Source organism: Astatotilapia calliptera, chromosome 10, assembly GCF_964374335.1.
Source record: "Astatotilapia calliptera chromosome 10, fAstCal68.1, whole genome shotgun sequence".
Taxonomy (NCBI): domain Eukaryota; kingdom Metazoa; phylum Chordata; class Actinopteri; order Cichliformes; family Cichlidae; genus Astatotilapia; species Astatotilapia calliptera.
Genome location: NC_137431.1, coordinates 26,023,020 through 26,041,162, shown reverse-complemented (window position 1 = coordinate 26,041,162; position 18,143 = coordinate 26,023,020). Strand labels below are relative to the sequence as shown.

The 18,143-nt window shown below is 40.5% G+C and overlaps 2 protein-coding genes and 1 non-coding gene across 3 annotated transcripts; 1 reads left to right on the top strand and 2 right to left on the bottom strand.

The window, feature by feature from the left end:
• Nucleotides 1–642: 642 nt before the first annotated feature.
• On the bottom strand, nucleotides 643–12,902 carry pgk1 (phosphoglycerate kinase 1). Its single transcript, XM_026181858.2, has 11 exons — nucleotides 12,678–12,902; nucleotides 9,856–9,906; nucleotides 9,359–9,514; nucleotides 8,980–9,124; nucleotides 6,209–6,312; nucleotides 5,935–6,054; nucleotides 4,173–4,287; nucleotides 2,492–2,671; nucleotides 2,233–2,410; nucleotides 1,447–1,545; nucleotides 643–1,346 (listed from the first exon to the last, which is right to left on the bottom strand). The coding sequence occupies exons 1-11, from the start codon at nucleotides 12,740–12,742 to the stop codon at nucleotides 1,306–1,308; spliced, it is 1,254 nt and encodes a 417-aa protein (XP_026037643.1). The 5' UTR covers nucleotides 12,743–12,902; the 3' UTR covers nucleotides 643–1,305.
• Nucleotides 12,903–14,931: 2,029 nt separating this feature from the next.
• Nucleotides 14,932–17,062, bottom strand: cox7b (cytochrome c oxidase subunit 7B). Its single transcript, XM_026181931.2, has 3 exons — nucleotides 16,687–17,062; nucleotides 15,665–15,780; nucleotides 14,932–15,151 (listed from the first exon to the last, which is right to left on the bottom strand). Exons 1-3 carry the CDS (start codon nucleotides 16,721–16,723, stop codon nucleotides 15,074–15,076), a joined length of 231 nt encoding a protein of 76 aa, XP_026037716.1. The 5' UTR covers nucleotides 16,724–17,062; the 3' UTR covers nucleotides 14,932–15,073.
• A 232-nt stretch (nucleotides 17,063–17,294) lies between these two features.
• On the top strand, nucleotides 17,295–17,405 carry trnal-caa (transfer RNA leucine (anticodon CAA)). Its single transcript has 2 exons — nucleotides 17,295–17,332; nucleotides 17,360–17,405. It is a non-coding gene; the product is annotated as a tRNA-Leu (tRNA).
• The last annotated feature ends 738 nt before the right edge of the window (nucleotides 17,406–18,143 follow it).

The window sequence follows — 18,143 nt, the reverse complement described above, 5'->3', positions numbered from 1 at the left end:
CACCTGTTCACTGTGATGCACAACATCCAATCAAAATTACATCATAAAGAGACATTTGTTGTCAATCCTGGTACGACTTGTTTGATCCAGAATTTGAGCCCCTATTACTCTCATGATAGTTTGTATGCAGACTCAAGTCTACTATTTATGGTTAATAAGGGTAACCTTTAAAAGTCATGAGCTACTCATAATATAGGTAGACCAGCAGAAGACCACAAAAATGTGTCTCACCATCAGGATTTGAACCCTGACACTGAAGTCAGGCATGCCACCGAGATTTGGAGACATTATGAAGGATCAACACTAAATACAGAGACTCTTTGCATACATTTTATCAATAGAAGTCCATGCAAGTTTGAATGCTTATATTTGAGCTTTACTAGATAATGGAAACATGGAAAACAAAACAATAATAGCTCTGCTAACTTATTCAGTTTTAAAAGTTCACAAAATAATTATTTTAATTTTTCACCCCGTTTTTTTTTTTTTACCTTTGTTCACCAAAAAGTTAAATAACTTTGTTTCCTTTCCTGGTAGTGCAGATAACCCAGAATAAGCTTTATCGCGTCATCAGTTTCACCAGTAAATGGCTGCATTTCTATGACAGTAACACCTTCAAAGGAGGAGTCGTTCACAGCAGAGTTTTTAACACAGAGACAGTTTTATTAGCCTGAACAGATCAGCCGAGACATCTGTCTGAAGCCGCTCGAAACCAGCAACCACCACAGAGGACAGACGACCAGAGCAAACATTAGTGCCAACAGACAAAATGTAACACACCAAGTTACCATTTCTCTCATACATTTTAATATATATACTTTGCATGTATATACACTCAGGGTGGTGCAGTGACGTTCCCAGGGAGGCAAAAGTGACGCAGCAAAACATTTACACACACGAGCCACTGAGGAAGTTTACAGTGAAGCAGACGTTGCTGTTTGAACCCAGATTCAGTCATTGCAGAGGCAGTTTGTGTTTCAGCAGAAAGAAACGACTTCCACCTCGATGAGGTTGATCTTTTTTGTCCTAACCATTAAGTAAAGGCTCCTACTTTCAGCAGAGTGGCTTTGAGAAGCATGTCGAAGTAAGGCAGGGCGCTCTACTCAGTAATGACAGCAGGTGTGAGGTAACGTTTTCCTCCTCTGAGTCACAACTTCAAAAACAAAGACTGAACATGAAACGGCTGCAGGGTAAAGATGGGATTTGTCTTATTTCACTTCTGGGGATGTTCTGGGAGTAAACAGGAGTCTGGCTGTGTAGCTAACCACCTCTCGTACACACACTCGCTCTCCAGTTGATGAAGGTTTAAGCGTTACTCAGGGCGTCCACACCTGGCAGGACTTTACCTGAGGACACAAAGAGCAGATGCTCAGTCAGGCTCAACATGTTAAAAACAGTGTTTTCTATTCTGTGAGTGAACATGGGGCAGCTTCTCCCATCACACACCCTCCAGCAGCTCCAGGCTGGCTCCGCCTCCCGTGCTGACATGGCTAACTTTGTCTTCTGTGTTCCACTTGGCGCAGCAAGTAGCGGTGTCACCCCCACCTGAACAAACACACGTGAACGATTTAAAGGTACAAAAACACCATTAAATTATACTTTTACTTGCTCTTTGTGCACATTCCACACATTTATGTTTTTTTTGTTTTGTTTTTTTCACCCAATCAAACAGCCTCATCATTTAATCTCGCTGTAAACCCCCTCATAACATTTACGATCACCGAATGTTATTAAGAAGGTGACATGGCTGCAGTAAAACCATCATAAATGACTCATTTTTGGACTAACTGCACATGTGGTGCTACTGTTTGTACAGCAAACAAACCAGATGTAAGAACACACCTCATTATGAAAGATCTGCTTTTATCTGACAGTTTAAAAGGTGCAGAGAGACAGGAAACAAAGCTTTTCTCCTCAGCTTTGCATACTCAAACATTTTGTTTATTACGATTTGTCAGTAGTAAAAGAACAAGATCTAAAAAAAACAAATATGGAACTGAACCTGAATGATTAAAAAAAAAAGAAAAAAAAAAAAGTCCGAACTGTAAAGCTGCACTATAAGTAAACGTAATGTTCTTGAATGCAGCACGAGTCCCTGTGTGTCTCCAGTAAACACTTGTGTCCCATAAACCAGACTACAAATAAATCACAGTAAAATCTCCTTGTGATGAGCGAGGGATGAAACTGAGTGAAACTAAGGAACACGCTCCCCATTCGTCTCCTCTTTCTTACCGATGATTGTGATGCAGCCAGATTTGGTCACCTCGACCACTTTGTCCATCAGGTTCTTCGTCCCTTTAGCGAAGTTGTCCCACTCGAACACACCGACCGGACCGTTCCACACGATCTGCTTGGCCCTGCCGACCGCCTCTGCGTAGGCCTTAGAGCTCTCGGGTCCACAGTCCAGACCCTGCAGAGGAGGAAAGAATGCTTAACCTTTCTTCATAGTCCATTAAGTAGTTTTAATTTAAAATAACTTGTCCTTTCTCACCATCCAGCCGGCGGGGATGCCAGCAGCAACTGTTGCAGTACCGGTGGCGGCATGTTCGTCGAACTTGTCAGCAGTGACGAAGTCGACGGGCAGCGTGATCTTGACTTTGTTCTTCTCAGCTTTGGCCATCAGGTCTTTGACGATGCCGGCGCCCTCCTCGTCATACAGGGAGGTACCGATCTGACAGGAGCAGGAGGACGGGAGAAAAGATTTGTGACTTACATGAAACCAGCAAAGACACAATTAAAAACAAGTAAATCTGAGGAACTATATACGAAGAGTATTCAGAATGGGGACACATTGAACACTTTTGAACATCCTAAGTTTTGCATCTAAAACTTTATATTCAGCTATACATTTTAAGATTTACCGTAAACTTCCATGACTATTACTTTAAAAAATAAATTAATATACAGCCCTCTGAAATCTGATGTTTCTTTATGATACAGACAGGACTGCAAGAAGAAAAAACATTTACTCAAATCTGCAGACATTTATCACTGCATGATTCATATTTTGGGTTTTCTTCTATACGAGTCTCAAAGAGGTTTTGTGTTCAAGTCCTACTTAATGTTTGGAAGTTGCACCGAAGCTACCCCACGAGATGAAAACTGTCGAGTTAAGCTGATGCTGAAACTTATTTTACTTCACGCCCTTCATGTGTTGAGCAAGTTTGTGTCATTTCTAGTGGAGACGCTCAGTGCCATTTAAAGGGAAGTGACAACAGCTTTCTGATATCTTGCAGCCTCAGATGGATCAAGATCATTTAGGAATGTACACAACACAACATTTACCGCCCAAACAGGAACAGTAGGAGGATGCCCGTTTCACAGGGCAGATTTGCCCATTGTGGTGCAAAATAACCTCACCTTTTTGTAGTTTCCAAGTTTACTAAATCTAAAAAAAGTTATGCAATGTCACAAATGACTGGGATAAGAATTTTATAGCTGCACCTGTAACTGTTTGCATTGAGGCACAAATCACAATAAGTAACGGCCTGTCATTTTTAAGAGCTCCAGCTTCTTTCACCTCACACCCACTCTGTCTTCATACCTCTGCTCTTGCCTCATAGTTCAACTGTGAGCTTAGTGAGATTAGGAATCTTTTTCCCCAGGCAGGCAGCAACTTATCACTATTATTGGGTTTGTGGTAGCTATTCATTTCATAAACTGGGCAAATAAAACCAGGAGGAGGAAACTGAATAAAATCTGCTTGTCAAGAAGTCAAATTTAGGTCACAATCGTGACTTTCGGTCTCTGCAGTGATGCAAACAAAACTGTTTCACAAGACCGTTTCGTCACTACAAAAGTCCAAGTGTGAGCTCCATTAGAAGGAGAAATTTTATTTTATTAATCTACCTGAGGCTGAACACTGAGGTTAAAACATGAATACTCATGGAAAACTAAGAAACATATCCACTCAAGACTCAAAAAGCATCACTGTTTTAACTTAGTGTGTTGTATGCGATTTGTTTTTTTTAACCGAGTCATCTTTTTTGGGAAGTTCATCCAGCACAAGGGGAGCAAGTGTAAATGCAAACTATGAACAGCTAAACAATGTGCTGAAGCTCAAAGCTTTCTGAGGCACAGAGCAGGCGACCTCCATCAGGTGAAGTCATTTGAGCCACCATTTTTAACGGTTTGATTTTCGAATTGCTTTGGCGACGCATCCTCCTCCTCACCTCCATGTTGTTGAGGACTTTGAGGAAGGTGAAAGCCATGCCACCCCCGATGATCATCTCATCAACCTTATCCAACATGTTGTTGATCAGCTGGATCTTATCTTTCACCTTTGCTCTAAAACAGAGAAAACACGTCAGGACAGACAAACAGTGACAATCCTGAAATTCACTCATCTGTACATACAGGAGCTAAAAACTGGTTTATTTTATTAGTTAAGATGTCATAGCCAAATTTTATCCTTAGATTTTCTCTCTTTATCAAAACTGCACAGTCTTTCGCCGCAGGGCATCTGGTGAACCCACTGCCTCCTAATGCAAAGTTCTGTGAGTCAATAATTCAATTAAGTCTTTGATTATATAAGATTAGGCATTTCAAGCAAAAATATTCACTGGCTCTCTGTGAGGGCCTCCTCCTCTTCCTTTATGCTTTAAGGGTTTCATGTAGGCTTCGTGACAGCTGCTGTAGTCTTTGGCTTTGAATGAAACTCTTCTTTGTAAAGTAGCATCTAGTTACACTGAGACAAACTTTAGTAATTCAAAGTCTTTTAGCAGTGCATTATTTCTCCATTATTGTTAAATATTGGCTCATGGAGCTGCTTAGATATTATATTGTATTGCATCCCACCACACAGAACAGTGCAGGAAAACCATTAATGACAAGAAATGGTTGAATAATCTGGTTTTTGTTGTTGTTGTTTTTTTATTCCAATATTCGAACACAACCTTCTGTCATTATACCAAACCCTTATCAATAGATCTGCACTGTTATTACATTTCAACTGTAGTTATTAAAAAGAATTATGTCAGTGAAATCAGAAAGCGAAGCTGCTAATCGATTTATCTGCACCTCTGTACCATTAACCTCACCGCTGATGACTTTGAGCTGCAGAAAAGTCTGCCGTCTCCTATTGCAGGTGTAATGTTGTAAGTCAGGGGTTTAACAACAGCAGTCGACGCAGATCATTTACACACTAATGGTCAGCATCCTCACAGAGGAGCTGATTGGCTGCAGCAGTTGACGCCGACTGCCAGCAATTGTTGCACAATGTACTCTGGCATGTTGCCACATCTGGCTGGCAGCAGACCAAGCAAGTTAAGGGTTATGAAACCACGGCAGGACAGAGGTACAAAGCTACAGGAAACAGTGCCACAGTCTCACTAAAACTGTTGATCAAGTCATTATTCCTGAGAAGCAGCTCTTATTCTCACTGTATAGAAGCAATTTCTATACAATTAAATAGAAATACATTCTAATGGTTACCTTATACAAGACTTTGACACGATTAGCAACTGTTAGAAAATAAAGTTGTTTATTTTGGAAGTCCTCACTTAATGATGGAAACTGTAGTTTTACTTCTGTGCACAGAAGGTTAATGGGCAGTTTTCTTTCTGAGCATAATTTGCAGACACATGATAAAAGGTTTAAAACATACATAAAATTTTGCTTGTTGACCACCAAATATTTGTGACCATAAATCAGGGGTTAGCGTATAAATCAAAATCAACTTAAATCTTAATCCTGGATCTGCCTGCTCACTGAGCCTTGAATAAAGCAGTGCACAGTGACACCACAGACAATATAATGAGCTTTTCCTCTATTCCTGGCTGGACACCCTGTGACCCTTCCTAAAGAACTGAGCAGAAGAAAATAATGTCTAAAGTGGACACAAATCAGAACTAGTGACCATGCTCTGTGTAGTTTTTTTTAATATTGTCCAGCCAACATTTTCAAACTTCATCTGTTAAAAAGAGATGTTCTCACCCTCCGAGGATAGCCAGGAAGGGCCTCTGAGGTTTTTCCAGAGCCATGGCGAAGTAGTCGAGCTCCTTCTTCATGAGGAAACCAGCTGCCTTCTGAGGCAGATTCACTCCCACCATGGAGCTAACAGCGACAAGGATGAAGAAGTTACAAACTACTGAATTATACCATTTAATTAAACTAATCGAATTGAAACTTCTCAAAGACCATCTGCTTTGAGACCGCAGATTTCACCTAGTGATCATCACTGTATCCACCTGACCTGCGTGGCGCTCACCTGTGGGCTCTGTGAGCCGTCCCAAAGGCATCGTTGACGTAAACGTCTCCCAGTTTGGACAGAGACGCTCTGAAGAAATCAATCTGCTCCTGGGTTGCCTTCGTCTGGAAAGACAAGAGAAGACAAACACCATTTGTTAAGGCTGCAAAGTGCAAAAGCAAGAGTTCATTTTACTTCAACAAGACTGTTGGCCTAAATTCAGGGACTCGTTTAAGTCCTGTGAACTGATGCTGCATGTCTCATCATCCTGATCTCAAAGCAGTTTTTCCTTGTTTCAGCTCCAATCCAGTTCCACTGTCCACATACAAATAAAAGCTAATCTACCTGCCACCAATGAGCAGAGGGCAACACCTACATACCCAAATATCTTCAAGCTCAACTCCGTTTTGTGTCCAGGTATAATCGGACTGCTGTCAATATGAACTCAGTTTATCCATCAGGATTCAGTCAGTACATTGTGGGTCAGGTTTCTGATGCACTTTAACAGGGAAAGGTCACAACTGTGAGACTGTAGGCAGAGTAAAGGTCAAGAGAGCTCTTTAGGGGTCGACCAAATGCCAGGGAGCCCAGGTCACTTCTTTCCAAGGGACAGGTTTCAGGCTTTAAACTTTTACCCCCCTCCAAAGAGTATGAGCTTCAGAAACCAACAGAAGTTAGCAATTTTTGTAAAATAATTGAATAGCTGCAGATTAGTTTTCCATTACTTGACCAGACTAACTACTTGCTTCAGGCCAAAAAATAAACTGGGTAAAACTAAATATGGATCTTCCCCCATAGTTCGACACAGTGATGCTTTTAATAGCCAGACCTCCAAGCTGAAATAACCCTGATGAACTTCTGTGAAAGTTCATCAGTGAAATGTCACAGCTACAGAAAACACTTTACAGTTTCACAAACCGATCCTTGTGTAAAAAGCAGTGGAGCGCCCATTTAAGTGAGAAAGTGAGACCATTTCATGTTTTTATAATGAGCTAAAAATAAAGAGACCGTGGTGTATACACTACAGCGGTACAGTAGAAACCAACCAGCATACCAACGAGGCCTCACAGGACAGGAAAAGCCCACAGACCTTCAAGATAAATGTCAACAGGTCAAAAGTGGTGCTCGGCCACGGCTCAGACCGATGCTCATTTCAGACAGCGTCTGTCTGCGAGTTTGAATATGCTACATTATTTATGCCTCAGCATAAAGGAGGAGATTAGGGAGTGCGACCAGGCATTCTCTAACCAGACTATTTATCCCAGAGATGGGAAATTGCTCCTACAGCAGCCTTACTAAACCACACCATAAATGGCTTATGAGTAGACGAATATGAATCTCAATAAAAACACAAATGACCAAATTTATCTTAAATAGGTAAATGAAAGCCTATTATTGTGTGTGTTGCATCATTAGGGCTTTTTAGAAAAGCTGGTTTTAGAAAAGTTTAGTCACATTTTCACAGTTAGTTTATCCTACGAACATAGTGCGGTTAACAGTGTGCTACAAAACAGTCTCTGCACCAGCACTGTGATGTCAGATGGTGATGCAGCAATTTCAGGAGAAGCTGCAGCTGGAGTGACTGAGTCTTCCTCCATGTGACCGAGCACAAAGAAAATCTGCTGAACCGACAAGGTGTTGGCCATTTTTCTGCTTCACTTTGCATCTTTTTAGGTCTTATTGAAAGTGTGTAAAATATAGAACACACTTTTTTTAAACTATAAAAAAGACACCTTTGTCTGAGGCCTGGGTCATATTTTCAAATACAATTTTGCCTTCCAGTGATTCATCCATCCATCCATCCATTCGCTTCCGCTTATCCTTTTCAGGGTCGCGGGGGGCGCTGGCGCCTATCCCAGCTGTCATAGGACGAAAGGCGGGGTACACCCTGGACAGGTCGCCAGTCTGTTGCAGGGCTAACACACAGGGACAGACAACCATTCACTCACATTCCTTCGAACATTCACACCTAGTGACAATTTGGATTATCCAATTAACCTATCCCCACAAGCTGCATGTCTTTGGACGGTGGGAGGAAGCCGGAGTACCCGGAGGGAACCCACGCAAACACGGGGAGAACATGCAAACTCCACACAGAAAGACCCCGGCCTGATGGTGGAATTGAACTCAGGACCTTCTTGCTGTGAGGCAACAGTGCTAACCACCGTGCCACCGTGCTGCCCAATTCCAGTGATTATGTTGACAAAATGATTGGGCCACATTCCCTTTCGCACTGACGCTCTCATTCTCCGTGTCTTTTGTGCTCGAAAATTCAACTGCAGCATGTTCGTGGATAGAGCCTGGTCTGTCCTCCGTGTACGGCTTGGTTGCCAAATAACAACTTGCTCAGTTACATTTGTGATGCAGCAAATTGCCATGTGATGCAAATAGAGAAAAACCAATTTGGCCAAACTACATTATTTCAATCTCTGAAAAATTCACTTCAGTGTGTTGTGAGAGGTTAATGTTCAACTTCTTTTAGATGGAGGCAAAAAGAAAAAAGTAGAGGACTGGAAGTAAAGAGACAAACTGTAGGACTACATGCAAGTTCTGAAAATAACAGGAACTTGATTGCAGCTGTAAGTTATCGTGCTCTTCTTCACACCGATGGCAGTTCAGAGACTAAATATTCAATTTTCTAATATGACTGTAGTCTTAGATGACAGACCAATATTCTGTCTTTAGGAAAACTGACACACACACACAAAAAAACAAAACAAAAACTGAAGCCCAAACCACACATAACGCTGCCGAGTCTAACCACTGTTAACACTCAAACCTCAGAAGCTCACCTTGTTCCCAGAGGGGTCCTTCCCTTTGCCCTCCTCGGCAACGTGGAAGCGGAGGTTCTCCAGCAGGATGACGGATCCAGAGGTGGGGTCAGCACAGGCAGCTTCCACCTCAGGGCCCACACAGTCCTTCAGGAAGGTGACGTCCCTACAGTCACAGAATTAGTGAGTGTGATTATGATTGGTTCTTAGAGCAGATCTTCTCTTCTTTAGTGTATAGATAGACATGTATACATTTTAAACGAAACAAATCTGCCTTTGCTAGAAGCAACCAAAAATAGCGTTAATATCTTTCTTACTAATACCAGAATATTTCAACCATAACAAGGACACCACCTCTGCCCTTGTTAACAAACACCACTTATTCAGGCCATCATCTCACCTCCCTAGGAGGGTCTTGAGCTCTGCGGCGACGGGCTCCAGGGAGTATTTCTCAGGCATGGCGTTTCCGTCAGGACGGCCCAGGTGACTCATCAGCACCACAGACTTGGCTCCATGATCCAGGCAGTGCTGGATGCTGGGGACGGCTGCCTTGATCCTGAAGGCACCACACAAGTGAACAGGAGTGTTTAGAAAAAAAGAATCAAGTCACACTTACTCAAACTTAATATTAATGTTCTTGCTTTTAGGAATGTTACATTCTTCCCTTTTCTGTTAAAAGACTACAGTTACGTTTGTCAAAAATCAAGGCCAGTGAGATCTTGACATCGATGTATGGAGTTTTAACAGAATTAAAGCATGCTAGGAAACTACATATTTTTTCAGTTTTCATTTCCGAGGAAGGCTCTCAGCAAATCTAAATCTGCTACTCCTCTTCTAGAAATCCCAGCTGCTTAACACATAACAGACTGAAAAGATTCAGAATAAGATAGACGCTACCTCTGGTTGTTTGTGATCGCCTTGTCCTTCATTGGAACGTTGAAGTCGACTCTGAAAGGGAAGAAACATTTCACATCAGAAAATAAAACCAGGATGCTACAAAGTGCTACAAAATTTTAGGGAATTTGGCAAGACTTTAAGACAGGGGTGTGGAACTCTAGGCCTCAAGGGCCAGTGTTCTGCAGGTTTTAAATATCACCCTGGGTCAATACACCTGAATCAAATGATTACTTCAAGACATATTGAGTGGGTAATTTAGTCATTTCAATCAGCTGGGTTGGATCAAGGACACATCTAAAACCTGCAGGACACCGGCCCTAGAGGCCTGGCGTTCCCCCACCCCTGCTTTAAGACTATACCCCTTACCCATTTGTTAGAAACCAGATGTAACTGGCAGCTGAGACAGGAGGTCTTGATTTAAATCTTGCACCATTTTTAGCTCAGTGTTTGGTCCCTTCTCCTTCCTCTATTGACTCCTGGAGTCAGCTATACACAGCTCGAGTCCCCTGATGCCAAGCAGTCAATACCATTAGCTGAGAAGCTTTCCTCTAAAATGACTTTTAGCATGCTTTATTTTTATTTCCTATGTAGAGAGGAACATACGTTTTAACCTTCAAGGTTTTAACCTTGAATCCCCCCAAAAATCATCAGGACAGTAATAAAATTTTTTTTACTCATGCATGAAATTGGTCGACTTTGTTTTGTTTTTAAAGGTGGGGAAAAAAAAAAAAAGCCCATTTTGAGCCAGGAACTGAAACAGTTTTCCTTTTCATAGATGCACACTGGCAGCTTAGAGTACACGCCGTGTCCCTCGTACTCCAGCCGGTTACATAACTGCCTCTCCTTTCCCTCCCTCTGGGGAACTGATGCTCTGAGATGTGATCAGCCTGCACGCACTCTGTACCTGCCGTCATTGTTACAGCAATCCACTGTCTTAGTCTGAAAGCCATCAGTCAGCAATTCAGAGGCTCAACAGTAGGATCTTGTTCACAGGTGCCACTCATCCAAAAGCTGTGATAGTTTTCCGCTCTACTTCTGTAAATTTCTGCATTTCCCCCCCTGTTGCTCTTGAATGCAGATCTTTATACGGTTTATAGCACAGTGGACTCTAAAGCTCTTTTAGCTGCTTTACAACTAGAAATAAGCTCAATGAAGGAGTTAACAGCAGCTCAGCAGCTGATTTTCATGGGAATTTTCAGTCACTTAATAAAGACTTGGATTGCAGTAGACTTCAAGTCTACTGCAATCCATCAAGTAAAACTTTAAACCTTTTTTTTTAATGCTGTAAAGTTTGGTACATTAACATGTGAGGGTATTTCTCACTTTTGTACAGAGCCCCAAAAAGCACTAGTGTGTTTGACTCTCCATTTTTGCCTTCATCTTTCTGTTCGCTGGAATTTTGCAACCCTAAAACTGACATGTTTCATGCTGCTGCAGCAGGAGCCTACATGACAGAGGAAGCCGGCTGCAAGTCTCTGCTGAACACATTTCAATTCTGTCAGCCACTTCAGGTCTCTATAGCAACATAGAGCCCTTTCCCCTTTTCAATAAAGAGCCCCTCCCCCTTTTAAATTCAGGGCCAGCCTTGTTCAGTAAGGAAACCCCGATTCACTGCCTCCATCTGAATCTGGGGGAAAAAAACCCCACCACCACCATGTGTCATGCCACGACAGGCCCTGGGTGTGATCTGACGTAACCCATTGTCTAACTGTCTTAGACCGGCACAACATTCGCTCACATAACTCAACATGTGGTGAATTTTGACCTTTTAACACTCAGCAATACGGGTGAACCTTGTTCTAAGCCACCTGGTGTTGCATCACCAAACTGAGCGAACCAGCATGGCCCTCTGACATTTTCACACATGGTGTCAGTTTCAAAAGTGCCTTCAAGATCACTGGAGGGGGCTGCAGAAATATAAAGTGAATGACTGCCAAATTAGACTAATATAAATTTGACTTCAGTTGTGTCCAGTTAGGATGCAGGGCATCTTTTCTGCTAGAGAGATTTCACTGGAAGATAGGAATAATAATAAAATAAAACAAACAAATTGGACTGAATTGCCAGTGACCTAATCATTACCTGTTAAAGTGGATCAGTCGGCTGATTAATAAAGTCAGAGTCTTGTTTGATTCAGTTTTCAAGCAATTAAAGTGTTTCTTTGGCTCAACCTTCATATCCCAGCTCAAAAATCACTCAACTTTTTTGGGTTGTTTTGGGCCTCCTAAACTACTGAGAATGGATGTCAAAATGTGAATCTGGATATTTGCGATAGCTATTTTTTGCCGATTATCATTAACTATGAAATTAATAATCCCTTTCATAGATAACGCCAACAATTGCTAGTTTTCCCTCTATATATGAAATAGTTCCTGGTGCTGTCTGAATCATCACCTTTAAAATCTCCTTTGAGGCCTAAGCTGAAATCTGAAGACTTCAATAACATTCATCATCAATTTTCAGGTTTTTAAACTGACAAACTCATTATTATTAGAGGGATGCTGGTGTATTTTACAGGACTGACTCGGATGCCAGTGGTTCCATCCATCCATGCAGCATCTCCGCACAGGCACGTAACATGAAAGGAAAACGTGACAACCGACGAGTTCACTTCCTGTCGTCTGCCCGTCGGACTAAACCGACTCAGACACCATTTAGCCATCACTTTAATGCCCTCACATCACTGTGTGTGAGCACCAAACAGTCTGCCACCGCAGGAAGAACAAACACGACATTTTGGAGAAGCTCATCAATAATCTCATTTCCGATTAGCCGCTACGGTGCCAGCAGAAGCTAACTGCCAGGCGATAATTAACGCTCACCTCATAACGACCCGCTTCCCCTTGACGTCCACCTTGTCCAGGGTGAGTTTGTTAGACAGAGACATTTTGCTGAGTTTAGCTGCTTCTTTCGTGCACCTTCCTTTGCTGGATCTCCTCCGCCTCCTTCGGCTGTTGGTTAGCTACCGAATGACAGCGGTGACCTTAACGCAGCGGAGGAACACCACCGGGCAGGGCAAATCGCACACCCGCCGCTGCTGATTGGCTAATGCATTAGGAGAGCTTCCACGCTGATTGGATCGGTTTGCTGTTTATCTTCTGATGCTTCCTGATTACTGCATCAGCTGAACTTAGTGGATGTCATTCAACCCCCCTCCCCTCCTGCATACTTTAGAAGATATAGCAAAGGCCAGGGACGGATCTACAGTCATGGCATTGGGTGGCATGTGCCGCCATATAATAGTCTTTTGTCACCCCAGTCAGTCAGTCATCTGCAAAACTAGGGTGGCACTAAGGGGGACAAGAAATTATTTTAGGGTTCCACATGCCACCCTATGCCACCCCTGTAGATCGGCCCCTGCCTATATGCTCTTTTTAAATTTTATTGATAGCCACTAAAACCATAATTATGATTAAAATAAACTATATATACTGATGCTTTTTTTCCTGAATACTGTCATCAGGTTTAGTGCAGGAAAAAAATGGTAAAAACGTCATTTTCAAATGACAGCACAAAAAAAGGAAAAAAATGCTACCACGAAAAATGTACTGTGTCGACCAATAAAAAAATGATATGGCAGCACATGAGGTTTGTGTGACTAATGCGAGAGAGAGAGCGAGTTTTGAAATGTGAGAGATTTGTGAAGTTTAGCATTTTGTGGTGTAGTTAGTGTGTAGCATTGTCTAGTATAGTCAGTGTGTAGTGTAGTCATTGTTTGGTTTTGTGTGTTAAAAAAATTAGGGTACTATTGAATGTCAAAGTAGGCAATGCTGTCTCTAAGTGGAAAAAAGGAGGAGCAATACACCTCCCATTGTTAGACCTGCAGGTTTTAGGCCTGTGGTGTTCTCATGTAATGTAACAAACCTCATGTTACAATTTTATTTTTTCTATTAAAAAAAGAGTGTGATGCTTGAGTTAGATTTGTGTGTTAGACTATATTTAAATGAAATGTGTATACTTTGATGTATTTTAACCATATATAATACATATTACAGAAAGTAACAGTTGCATATGTGTAAAAAAAAAAAACTAAGGACATTTCTCTAGATCTACCCCTGGCAAAAGCATCAAGGATATTATTTTTGCAAAAATAAGCACATGAAGGAAAAATATAATTAGGTTAATAATAAGGAAAGTAATATCTGTAAGGTAAAAACTGTCAATACCGATTAATACTTTTGAATAAATGAATGAAATTCATAATACATTTTAAAAACATACCAGTAACTAAAACTTAAGAAATCTTTTAACAGATTATTTAGATTCAGGGATAGCTTCTTTCCCAGAGCTATCACCGTAGTAAATAAGCACAAAAACAATTGAACCTATTCCATACCGTCACTGTCATTATATTATGCTGCTATTCATACTGTCATTATATTAATGCTGCTATCCTGTATATATTGTACATACTATTGTTTGAGTACTTACGATTGTTTTTTTTGTACTTTTTATATTTTACATTTATATTTATTATTGAAACTTGCACCAAGGGAGTGGCACTCCAATTTCGTTGTACTCTGTACAATGACAATAAAGGCTATTCTATTCTATTATTGTATACACATCCTTGGATGAATATATTTGATGTACTGAGTACATTAGTTAGAAAATGTGTCACCACTTTGCAAAGGTCCCAAAAGAGATAGCATCATGCTCTGGGGCTGGTACAGTGGTACTGGTACATTGAACACAAATGGATGGAATAATGAAGGATGACCTCCAAATTCTTCAACTTCATCTCAAGTCAACTACATGGGTTGGTACCAGTGAGTGTACTAAAAATCTGACTACATTGGTATTCAAAGCTTTCCAGGTTATTTTTGTTTTTCAGGCCTGTATTTCTCATGTAACAGTATTTCTCATGATCACACAAACCTTGTAATTTTAGATTACCATATTGCTCCCTTCAAATGTCTTAAGCCTCTGTTAAAAAGCCTAATAAAAACACACGGCAGGTAGTAAAATCTGTATTATTTAAATGTTTTAATGCCCTTCAGCAACTCACTTTTCCTCAGTTCAAAACAGTTCTGTCTGATATCAAGCCAACTAATAACTTTATTCAAACAGATGGAGTCAGTAGAATCACACTTAATTTATTTGGACAAAGAAACATGTTGGAATAAACAAGAGCATTTGCTGTCTGAACACGCAGATATTTTATTCATCTGTACAAACAGAAGGGTTGGATGGAAGGTAGCTCTGTCATGGCACCTCTTCACTCCTCTCTCCACGGTTTGGGCTGGATCTTCCCGACAGGTGACAGATTCCAGGTGATGCCAGTCGAAGTTAGCACCTGAAGCAAGAGAAGTCAAATTTATTTTTTCAGTATTGCCTGGTGAAAATGAGAAAACAGACAAGTTTGGAAATATGAAACCAATTTTTAAAAAACTGAAAAATTTGCATATCAGTGGAAAATGCGAGTGTGAAGTATCAAACTTTGTTTTTAATTACTTTTTACTTTTGCCATTTAATAAAAACACCAATACAGAAAACATGGTTATTCTGTAGAATTTCATTTTGAAACAAACGTCTCAATACAGTAGGGAGTCTATATTCAGTCCCCAAAACCTTGGCAATTGCTTTATTTAAATCATTTATTCTGTTTTAAACTGAATTAAACCAAAGTATAGTTTTAACAAATGTGATCTCAGTATCGACCAAACTAACCGCAATGTTTTTTGTTATCTTTAAAAATAGATTATTCCTCCTCCCCCCACACCAAACATCCAACCACACTGACTATATTATCAATGTTAAGGTCTGTTCAGGTCATGCTCATAACTGAATGTGATGCGATCAAACTTACGTATCCCCACACGGCTGTGCAGAAGATGGCTCCACTGACCAACACACCAGCACCGTACTTTGAGTGGAAATTCTGGGGGAGGTTGGATCCATGCCTCACCTGCCGCATGGCCTGGCCTACATGACAAGAAGAAACAGTCCTCATGTTAATGACTGAGCTGTCAGAATGAAAAGAGATGATATACAGAAACTACTGAAAACAAAGGGAACAAAATCAATCAGTAACAGAAACTAATGATAAAAACAAAACAAATCTAAACAAACATCTTTTTGTTTAATTTTTTTACTTCATCTTATTATTGATGTATATGTAGAGGTATTCATGGAGCGCTTCTATTTTCTATCTAAACTATGTGTTTTTGTGTATTTTTACAGTTGTCCCCTTTCATAACATACACAGTAACTCATTTTTAAAGTGGGGTTTAAAGAAACCAATACATGCTTAAAATAAGCACGTACATTCTGCTCTCCTGTAATAAATAGTATTTGTGAGTACAATTCGCTGTATTAAATGTTAAGCTCAATACTTCCACAATCAATTTCGCTTTCTGCTAGCCTCTTTTAGAAGGGCAAGTCAAGAGATTTACTAATCTTATTTGCCCTTGCAGTATCGCACTCTCACATCAGACGGGTACATTCGCGTACTTTCAAAAATGAATGCATACTAGGATAAATACTCGATAAAGAAATGAGCATTGCAAGTGTGTTAGCCTGTCACGTCTTCGAGTTACGCAGGTCAGAGGGTCGGACAACGACATGTTTATTGAATAAGGAGCACTTTAAAACGACTACCTAATAATGACTCTCACTTACGGGATATAACTCTGGTTATTAAATTAATCGGGAAAACAGCTTTTTAAGATTTCCTCCTTCAGTGGTGCTAAGGTTAGCCTGTCTGCATGCTGACTGCGGTCACCGGCCCATCAAACTGTCATTCTCCAGGTCAACTAGTATTAAACAGCACACCGATCTAAAAGCGCAACCATTTAGGGCGAGTTTATATGAAAATAACTGCTTTCTTACCGCTAATGTTCACTGCAGCTTTACCAAACCGGTACATGTTGCCTAGCCTGATGTCTTCAGATACCCTTGAAGCACGGAAGTGTAATATGGCCGCCGCACGTAGACAAAGCGGAAGTTATGCTGCGTTCATGTTCAATAGTAAAATAGTCCCCGCCAATGTACTTGAGTAAGTCATTCAACCTTCCATAAAAAGGCTCTGGTCTCCGCTAGCAAACGAGCTGTTCTCGTGACGATGTTTTTCAATTTTCACATCAACCTACTATATTAAAACCTGTGGAATTAATGCTGATGCTTAGTTATGTCAAATTAAACGGATATCCGCTAAAGATAATATAAATTACTTCATATTTATCCCACTCTTCTCTATTCCCTGAACGCAGCATCATCACGAGTCTTAAAACGAGCATGCGCAGATAAAGTCTTAACATTAAAAGTGAATACAGAAGATAAATACGCACTTTAAGCTGAGATAAAGTTGTAAAATACGCTCACATAACTGGCAGTTGCTTTTGTTAAGAAATATAACGACATATATTACAATCGAATCAAATCATAGGCTACACAGTGTTAGGGTTAAGACCCCTACTAACAACATGGTTGAGCACCGTGTCAGGATGGCCGAGTGGTCTAAGGCGCCAGACTCAAGGATAATCTCCTTCCGCAGAGACGGGACTTCTGGTCTCCGAATGGAGGCGTGGGTTCGAATCCCACTTCTGACACATAACTTTTTTTGGTTAAAATCGATGATACAAAATGATTAGGGTAGGCTGAGTAGGTTATTAGTTAATTTCTACAAATTAGTTTAGAACTAATTAACAAGTTTACCAGCTCAAACATTTATGCTAATGTTCTGAGCTTTCTGCACAAGTACTCACTCTGCATTTTGTAGGAATCGTGTGTTTGTCAGGCACAATCCAGGACTTTTTAAAATCAGAGTGCTTTTCAGATGTAAATGAAGTGTAGAAAACTGTTGCAGAAAACACTGATCCACGTAGATTTTCCTGTACAACTATTACAGAGAATGGTCCAGAAACAGAGAAACTACCCAGTGAGTTCTCAGGGTGAAAATATCTTGTTGATGTAAGAGGTCAGATGAGAATAGCCAGGCTCCTATGAGCTGATAGGAAGGTAACAGAAACTCAAATTCAAATTCAAAGTGTTTATTGTCAGTACAGAAGAAATAGCATTCTCTGTGCAATGACACTCTTCCTTTGCTGTCCATTCACAAATGCCAAGTTAGGTAAGGGGTAAAAGAACAAAAATAAAATTAAATAAAATTAAATAAATAAAAAGATAAAATACGGATAAAAAAATAATAAAAAAGATAAATAATTACAAATAAGTAAGCAAAGAAAAGTGTGGTATGCAGATGTTGATGTCACTCTGTATATTTTATTTTATTTATTTTATTTATTGTTTACTCTATTTAATTTGTAAAATATGTGTACACACACACA